Below are 10,000 nucleotides of genomic sequence, written 5' to 3' on the forward strand. Positions count from 1 at the left end.
GAATTAGTATTTGTTAGAACTGTAAGGTGATCACTTATTTTTAAAGGCTGAAGCCACACCCACTGAGAGTTAAAGGTACACACTCAAAAGAGCTCTACTGAAGGAAGAACCACCGTCTTTAAACGTTGGCAAGCATTTTCTCTTTTTCCCATCTAGCACAACTATTTGGATACAGTATCATTATAACCTGACAGAAAAGCAGAGGTTTTGTTATTTCCATGTTTATCCCAAAGATTAGATGTCAGTGTGTCCATCTGTTTAGAAAAAGAGTATATAGAGTACTGACTAAAGTGAGAAGCAGGACTTTACACAGTGTGGATGTAAACACATCAGGTCACTGTCAAGACACATTTATTTCAAAATGCATCAGCTGAATTTTGCCAGACCTTGTTTACTAAAGGTGGACTAAATGATACCTAGAACACAACACAAAACAGACTTACCATTACGTTCTTCCTGCTTTAAACTCTTCTTGGCAACCTCAGCTAATGCTCCAATTCCTAATCCAACAGCCAAACCTAAAAAACAAAGGTTTTATATTTACAAAGGATAATATACTAATACAGAACTCCTACAACATGCAAATTGAGCAGTGACAGAATAATCTGGAAAATGGGTGTATTTTATCAAAAGCTACAACCTGCACTATTTCATCTTGGTCCGCAGTACCAAAGATGCGATGTTGAAACCCCATTTTTCTTCTCACAGTTAAGTGACAAATGAAGCTATTCTTGAGGATAACCAAAGGCCCAATTATAATTATAGAAAGGCTGGGAGTTTTAAATGGGTGCAGTTCTAGGTACAGAAAGTAGCTGAAGAGGAGGAAATACATAGAGGTGTATGCAAGTGAAGATGTTGGCAAGTGCAGGCTGAGAGATGGTAGATTATGGAGAATACAGTTATCTCGGGGGAGAGGCACAGGAGCTGAGTAACAGACTAGGACTGCTGAAGTTAACTGCTGAAAATAACATGGCTATGTGGAGCTGATCAGCCTCCCTAGGATTAATATGACACAATACGAGCTTAAGGACACTGATGAAAAATTACTAATCAATGCCCTTTTCAGTGTTTGAGCAGATATGGACCCCCACCTTCCTTCTGGGGGAACTCTATTGTCAATGTCAGACTGAGCATAAGGTTTCTAAGTCTGGTTGATTAGTCTGCCAAAGAAGAATTTGATTTTAACAATGAAGGATAAAAACAAACAGTCAAAGGATCCAAGATATGTCCATGAGCAGAAAGAAATCACCAGTCTTATGTGGAGTTTTCAGGTTAGGTAATGGAAGAAACAGTCATTTTGGAACTGTTCAGGAAGAAGTTACAAATCTGACTTGTTCCAGGAGATGGTGCTTTCTGTTCAACAATGAAAGTTTTTGCACAAGTGGAATCCAAAACTGCTCCTTATCAAATCCTACTTTTGGCATGGCATCAAAATGGATAGTTCCAATTTTAGAGAAAAAATCCTGAAAAGAAGTTAACAAAAATCTCTGATGACTGGAAGCCATTCATCCAAGTAGAGAAAAATATAGAAACCCTGTGCTTGCTCCTGCCACACAGGTTTTAGCCTCGTCTAAACAAAGGTGACTTGCATTCAAGGAACTGCTAAGGGCCTACAGAAGCCAGCCAGGAAATCAAAGAACTGAACAGCTTATGCTGGCCCAGTGCTAGCGAGGGACAGAACTGGTGGCATATTCCATCTGCTTGAGTGCAATATGGGGTACGGAAGAGAGGTCCAGGTCTTACAACACTGACTATATGGCAGGCTTTGCGGTTTGTAATTTAAGCAGAATTGTGTGGGACGATCTATCCAGACTAACAGTATGGTGCGTACCGCGCAACACTGTCCAGCCAATGGTAGAAAGAGGGTGTTTGGAAACATCCAAAAATATTCTAGCCCCAGCTGCTCCACTGGATGATGGCTACAATCTGTGCTCCTGGACACCAGCATTGTTTGGAGGAGAGTGTTGGGTGAAAGAGCTAACAGGGGAAGGCAGCTTGATGGGGTGGGGTAGGTGTATGGGTTCATACACAAACAAATGCAGGCATACATATATACACAGTATTGGATAAGTAAAGCAGCCTCCTCTAAGTATATTGCTCAGAAGATTCTACTGCCCCAGAGGATTTGCTGTAGTAAACTAAAAGAAACACATGGCTATACCAAAGTTTCTGCTGGGTGGGGAAGGGTGGCATCTGTACTCCTTGCACATCAGTCTATATAAAATCGCTCTGAGACTGCATCAGTTTGGGATTGAAGCTTATCTGCCTTTTTTCTGAAATGATAAAAGCTCAGAGGTAGCATACTTAGAGACAGGGGTTGCAGGAGGTCCTCCTGCTAACATGTCTCTTCCAGCTGTCAATGTTCAGTATGCCCTACCATACACCTAGCACCAGTATGTCACGGTAAAGCTAGCTCACATCATGAGGTCAGGGTAATCAGCCTGTAAGTCAAAGTAGACCTGTGTGTGCATATATAAATGTGTGTCTATATAAACACACACACACACATATATATATATATATATATATATATATATATATATATATATATACACACATACCATGTATGCATATGAAAACCCAGATACCTACTGTTACAGTCATACACTTTCCTAAATAGCCCTGAGGAAGCTAAAAGCTAGTGAGAAACAGACAAACAGCAACATTTGCAATGAAAACTTAACCCCTTCCTTACCTTTACATGCGACTATAATGCATATCTACTGAAAAACATTCACATTTCTCAGGCTGAGAAAAAAGTGTACAAAGGTCTGATGAGATGTCATCCAGAATTTCAAACCATTGAAAGCTTAAGACATTAAAATTATTGAGGTCCATGACCTTTGTTTTCTTGGTTACCATGAAAATAACAGCTGATTCTTGATGGTGATTTAAAACACTATGGATGGCTTGTTTACTGAGACAGCATTAGGAACTGCCTGATTATTCTGTACTGGGGAAGGAGTATTTAGCATACCACAGCAGAACAATGAAAAGGGCCCTGGAAGAAATGAGACCAACTAGCCAGGACTAATCTTTTCCAAGCAAGAATATACAGAGTAGGTTGACCTGCTAACTCATTTCATGTGTTGGTGAACAAGTATCATGTACTGACATACCCCTGAACAGTAACACAATGCTGAATTTCCAAAAAGATAATTAATTTCTAGTTTGAAGAATCCAATGAAATGTCATTAAGGAAGATGACAAAAAAAGTCTAGAAGACTGAGGTTTTCTGCTAGAGGTAAATGGTATAAAGATTTGACAGCAAAAAGGACACGTCCCCTCTCACTCACACTCCTACCCAATCACCTTCAATGTCCCAAACCCACATTCTCAAAATAAATAAATAAATAAAATAAAAATAAATTGTATATATATATTTATACATACACACATACATTTTATATATATATATATATATATATATATATATATATATATATATATATATATATATACACACACACACACACACACACACACACACACACACACACACACACACACACACATACATACATATACATATATTACTGCTCCATGAAAAGGAGCATCTGTGCTTTTTACAAGTCTTCAAAAGTGTTGGTGAACTTAACCCAGCACGTCTGTAAACGAAGACACCAGTTATCGGCTTGTCTAATTATTCATGGCAACACATGAGAACCAGTCTTGTTAGCTAAACTCACTACATTTTCTATGTCGAAGAGCATACTAAGCCCGTAATTTGATGAAAGGCAGCCAGGTTGCAGTGGCTCCTGTACAAAGTGAAGTAATTTGCCATGGGACAGTCTTGCCATGGAACAAACAGAATGAATTCGATGAAAAAAGAAGTTATGTACTCACCATAACGTTCCATGTTGGTAGTCCATCTCACCCTTCATTTTTACATATGGGTTCGGAGCCTATCCTCTGCTCCGATTTGGACAATTTACAAGCTCGAAGACTTCTGGCTGACTTGTGGCTAAGCAGGTATCCCATAGTGCAAAAGTACAAACCCCAGATCTTGTTCGCTGCTCACTAGAAGAAAAAATCCATAACAGACAAACCAATACTAAAGGGTCTCCAACCAAAGATAACCAAATTACTATTATTGTTATCTCCAGATCTTCCAGGATGGGGGCAAGGGGGCAGGTTGGTAAAGATGAAGGGTGAGATGTACTACCAACATGGAATGTTATGGGGAGTACATAACTTCTTTATGTTGTGTAGTCCAATCTCACCTTCATTTTTACATGTGGGAAAGCGTGCCTAGCGCCTTATTCTTGGGTGGCTCACTGGAAAATACTCCTAAGCACCGTGGAGCCAAAGGATGCTCTACTCCTGGAAGCTAAATCCAATTTGTAATGTGCAATAAAAGTGTGAGGGTTAGCCCATGTACCTGCTTCACAAATATTATCAAGTGGGACCCTGGCTTGACAGGCTGCAGAGGTAGACAGCATTCTGGTAGAATGAACCTTGATCCTGCAGAATAATGGTCTGCCCTCCAAACTGTAGATAAAGGCTATGCAATTGGAAATCCAGTTAGACAGTGTCACTTTAGAAACTGGTAAGCCCAATCTGGAGTCAGAAAAGGAAATGAATAGTTGATCTGATTTCCTAAATTCCTTGGTCCGCTGTAAATAAAAACGTAGTTGTCTATGAACGTCCAGCTGATGAAAATGGTATTCAGCTGCATTACAATGACTAGGAAAGAAAACTGGGAGTTCTACGGACTGATTTAAGGTAGCAGGGGAACAAACTTTGGGGACAAAGGAGGGATTACTACGCAGTGACACCCTGTTCTTGTGAAAGATCAAATAAGGTGGCTCAACAGACAAAACTTGTAGCTCTGATACCAGTCTAGCTGACGTAATAGCTACCAAAAACAAAGTCTTCCAAGACAAAAATTTCAATAAAGATGAGTGTGAAGGTTCAAACAGGGGAGAAGTCAGTTTGGACAACACAAAATTTAAATCCCAAGAAGCCACAGATTCTTGCAGTGGTGGTCTCTTTCAAAAAGGTCTTGCATAGCTTATAAGACATTAAATTGTTATCTGGAAACCCTAAGTGAAAATGAGAAATTGCCACCAATTGGACTCTGATAGTGGCGGCGGCAGCTCCTTGTTGAAAAAGCTGAGAGAAATTCCAAAATCACAGGGATAGAAGCAGTGTAGGGATCTACATTCATTGTCTGTGCCCAAATAGAAAATTCCATTTACTGCCATACAGCATCATAGTTGAAGGTTTATGGGAGGACATAAGAATATGTGATACTGAGGATGATACATCATGAAGCTTGACTAGGGATGGAACTGGAGCAGCCAGAAAGCATCTTTCCTTCTTGCTCACACAGTGTGTGTGTGTCCTTCACCTTGGAACCAAACAAAGAGGAACCATCAAATGGGGTGCTGGTGAAAGAAGACGAACGGTTCTGCAAAATTACACAAGCGCATCCAGGAGGGACGCCTCAGGGCAACTCCTGAACCAGCTGCTCTACTCGCTCCATCAGCCGCATAGGAAATAAGCCGCATGGAGGAGTTAACTATAGAATTTAAGGTGGACAACTGAGCAGAGATCTTGTCAGGGACTAACTCAGTACACGCACCTTGTATAGAATCTCCTAACTCCTTGAGGAGATCCCTCTGTAACCTCGTGAAGTGAGTGAGATAGTTCAACGATCGAAGGGTAAATGCCGCTGAACTAAAGATACACTTCCCAAATCTGTCCATCTGTCGAGAATCCTTATTTGGTGGATGAACAGAGGAAGAAGTCTCTGCCAGCTTCTTCTTTGTGGCCACTGCCACCACCATGGCATCTACGGGAACGCCCTTAGACAAAAACTCTTTAGCAGGAGGGGCAGACAGAAACTTATTGGGTCTCCTGGGGACTGGCTTTACGACATCAGGAGTATCCCCACACCTTTCGACTAACTAGATCCATTAGTTTGTCAAAAGGTGGAGACACCCAAGAGGCAGAAAGTTGAGACTCGAAAGCCTTCAGGTACGCAGACTCCTCATCAGAAGGGTTGACAGTGGGCTAGTCGCACCTCTGCTTAAGAATCTCCAAGATGTCCACAAAGGAGACATCATCAGAGGATGACTTGGGGGACCCCTCAGACTCCTCATCCTGGGAGTCAACATGCTTCCTCTTACATAGCCTCTTCCAGGGAGGCTCCTCAAAAGGGCATTCCGGGGAGGCCTCGGAAGAGAGTGGAGGACACCAGCCAATGGATCCTAAGGCTGAGCGTCTCTGCTGTCTTTGGAGAGAGTAGGGTCTGAAACCGAAGTGGGTGCTCTTGGGGGAAAAGTGCTGGTACCACTGGTATGGGGCTGGAGAATGAGACAGCATGCTCCTCATCTCAAACGCCGATCTCTCCGGCTCCTAAGACCTCCCCGGCTCCGAAGACTTCCCCTGCTCCGAAGAGACAAAGGTTGGCGTCAGAGCCAGAGCCGTCAGCTCAGAGATAGATGCAGGGTCCGAGCTCACCCTGGCCGACGCACCGAGAGGAAGGCTTGGAACCGAAGATATATTCCAACCCTCCCTGTCAGCGCCGACAGGAGAGCTTTGACCCTGGGACACAACGGACGGCACCGAGCATGTCGGAGCCGAATTCGGCTCCAAAGCAGTGACAAGGGGAGCTGGAACCGATAGTACCTCTGGTGGCACCAAGCACTCCGATTCCGAAGGGCCAACATGGCTTGGAGGATGAATAGCAGACAAGTGCAAAGCTGGATCGAGTGGCTCTGGAGCCGACTGGGTCGGAGCCAACAATAAATTTTGTTAAGGCAGACGACTTCAGGAGTCTCAACACTACCCTCTCCACATCTTCTTCCAAAAGGTTCCTGGAAGATCTGGAAGACATAGTAGGGGATCTTGACCTAGGGGGCACTGGAGACTTTAATAACACAGAAACCGGTAAGGAATCCACAGACCGGTTCCGAGAAGCAGATTAAATTGCTGATTCAATCTGTTCAAAGATCAGCTCCGAAACACTTTGAACTGACTCTGACACCACAATAGTGCTCTCCTTCTGTTCCGAAGGCAATGGAGTCGAGGAGGCAGATTTTGACTGCTTAGACTGTGGCTCCGAGACACCAGCTGGTGCCAGAGAAGGCCTTTTTGAAGACTTAAATTTGCCAGACTTGGAGGAAACCGAAGAACTGGACAGAACTTCCTCAAAAGATGGTTTTAGTAGACCCCCGAGTATAAGCTTGTTCTTTCTCTCCTGTAACACCTTAGGAGAGAAAGCATGGCAGAACAAGCACGATTCCTGCAGGGGGATGGCCCCTAAACAGTAGACACAGCTACTGTGGCCATCCATTAAAGACATCTTTTGGGAGCATTTCATGCACTTCTTAAAACCCGAAGGTTTGTGCTCCTTACTCTCTTTACACACACACACACACACACACACACACACACACACACACACACACACACACACACACACACACACACACACACACCCATCTCACACACACACACTACACCCATCTCACACACACATCTCATACCACACCCATCTCACACACACATCTCATACCACACCCATCTCACACACACACACACACACACACACACACACACACACACACACACACACACACACACACACACACACACACACACACACACACCGTCTCACACACACACACACACACACACACACACACACACACACACCCGTCTCGCACACACACACACACACCACACCCGTCTCGCACACACACACACCACACCCGTCTCGCACACACCAGTCTCGCGCACACACACACACCACACCCGTCTCGCGCGCACACACACACACCACACCCATCTCGCACACACACACACACCCCATACCCATCTCACACACACCCCATACCCATCTCACACACACACCACACCCATCTCACACACACACCACACCCATCTCACACACACACATCACACACCACACCCATCTCCCACACATACACACACACACCACACCCATCTCCCACACACACACCCATCTCTCTCACACACACACACACACACACACCCATCTCTCTCCACACACACACACCCACCCATCTCTCCACACACACACACACACACCCATCTCTCTCCACACACACACACACACCCATCTCTCTCCACACACACACACACACACACCCATCTCACACACACACACACACACACCCATCTCACACACACACACACCCATCTCACACACACACACACACACACACACACACCCATCTCTATCCACACACACACACACACACACACACACACACACACACACACACACACACACACACACACACACACACACCCACACCCATCTCTCACACACACACCCATCTCTCACACACACACACACACACACCCATCTCACACACACCCCACACCCATCTCACACACACACCCCACACCCATCTCACACACACACACACCCCACACCCATCTCATACAAACACACCCCACACCCATGGAGGGTGAGCATTTTGAATTTTGTTATCACCAGAAAGGTGTTCAGAATGGATAGGTCGAGGATGGGGCGCCATGTGCCCTCTTTTCAGAGTACCAGGAAAAGTCTGGAGTAGAAATCTTGGCCAGTCTTTTCTGCAGGAACATGCTCTATTGCCCTCATAGAGAGGAGGGAAAGGATTTGCTTTTTGGCCTCTGTCCACTGGTTTGGGGGAAGACCTGGGAACCCTTTTGGGGTTAGCAGTGTGTGAAAATGAAATTTGTATCCCTGGGACACTATGTTGAGGACCCAGCGGTCATTGGTAATGGTGGCCCAGTTGCTTGTGTGGAAGGAGAGTTTTCCTTCTAGGGGCAAGTGTAAGTGGGAAGAGGGAGGGGGTGGAAGTGTAAAGTCATTGTGAGATCTTATCATAAGGGGGTGGCTTTGCACTCCCTGGTTCTGAAGAGGAAGAACTCCATTGCTTAGATCTCTGCATTCCCTGGGGCTGTCTGGGGGGCCTGGTTCGTCTGGGCTGAGCTGACCGGGGGGGGGGGGCAGGAAAGGACCAGTGCTCGGAGGGGCAATGCCTACTGAACCTCAGTGGCTGGACCTGTAAGAAGTCATTAACTGTCTGCATAGATTTAGGACCTCTTCTGCTGCCTTGGTGCCAAATAAGTTGTCTTTGTCCATGGGTGCGTCCAATAATTTGAATACGACATGGTCTGGCAAGGTTTGTTCCTTAAGCCAAGCATGTTTTCTAAGTACAGAACCAGTAATTGCTGCCCTGCAAGATGCTTCTAGGGCGTCAAAACCACACTGTAAGGAGTGCTTAGTCACTTAACAAGAGTTAATGCATTCTGCAAGTCAACTATTTTCTGCACAAGCAGGGAAAGAAGATATTTTTGTTTGAGGAGTTCCATGGTATGTGTTCCATGGTATGTTGCTGATATTTCAGCATATGGAACAATTTAATGCTCTAATAACAAGAGTAGCAGAGGTGTACACTTTTTTTTTTTTTTTTTTTTTTTACCCCATATGTCTAATGCTCAGGGATCTCTATCTGAGGGGGAGTGGGATTCTTAGCTGAAGTTGCTTTGATTCCTTTAGGTCCCTGAGAGATGACCACAGGGTCAGCAGCAGGAATTAAAAAAAAAAAAAAAATTGTGAGAGCCAGGGACTCTATAGTACCAGTCAGGTTTTGTGGGAACAGGACAGTGTGTGTCAGGAGTCACACTGGATTCCATAAAGACGTCATCCACAACATCCAGGACAGGAGGAATGGCCAGAGGTCTGTGCTGTGGAAGATCTAAGAATTCCCAGAGTCTCTTTTTTGACTGAAGATAGTCCTGACATTCCCATTAGAAATGATCCCTTAAAGTACATAGGGTTTCCCAAAAGGAAAAGTCCTTGGGTGGGGAGGCTGAAGGAATGGATTCCTTTGCATCAGAATCCTCATAAGCAGAGAGGGGTTGCATCTCTTCATATTCAGATGCATCAGAGTCATTGGACTCCTGTTTAGGTAAAACTACTGTCTCTTTCTTTTGGAAGGGGTGGCCTGGCTTCCCCCAAGTATTATAAGGT

General features: G+C 44.5%; 1 protein-coding gene across 1 annotated transcript in view; it reads right to left on the reverse strand.

Annotated features, from left to right (window-relative positions):
* The window catches only part of COQ8A (coenzyme Q8A), a 571,755-nt gene that overhangs the window by 430,862 nt on the left and 130,893 nt on the right, over window positions 1–10,000 (reverse strand). Inside the window, exon 5 of the mRNA XM_044059595.1 lies at window positions 444–518. Coding sequence (XP_043915530.1) covers window positions 444–518 — 75 coding nt within the window. The remainder of the gene's footprint in view (window positions 1–443; window positions 519–10,000) is intronic.

Source organism: Protopterus annectens, chromosome 1.part2 (assembly GCF_019279795.1).
Source record: "Protopterus annectens isolate FY-2018-M chromosome 1.part2, PAN1.0, whole genome shotgun sequence".
NCBI lineage: Eukaryota > Metazoa > Chordata > Ceratodontiformes > Protopteridae > Protopterus > Protopterus annectens.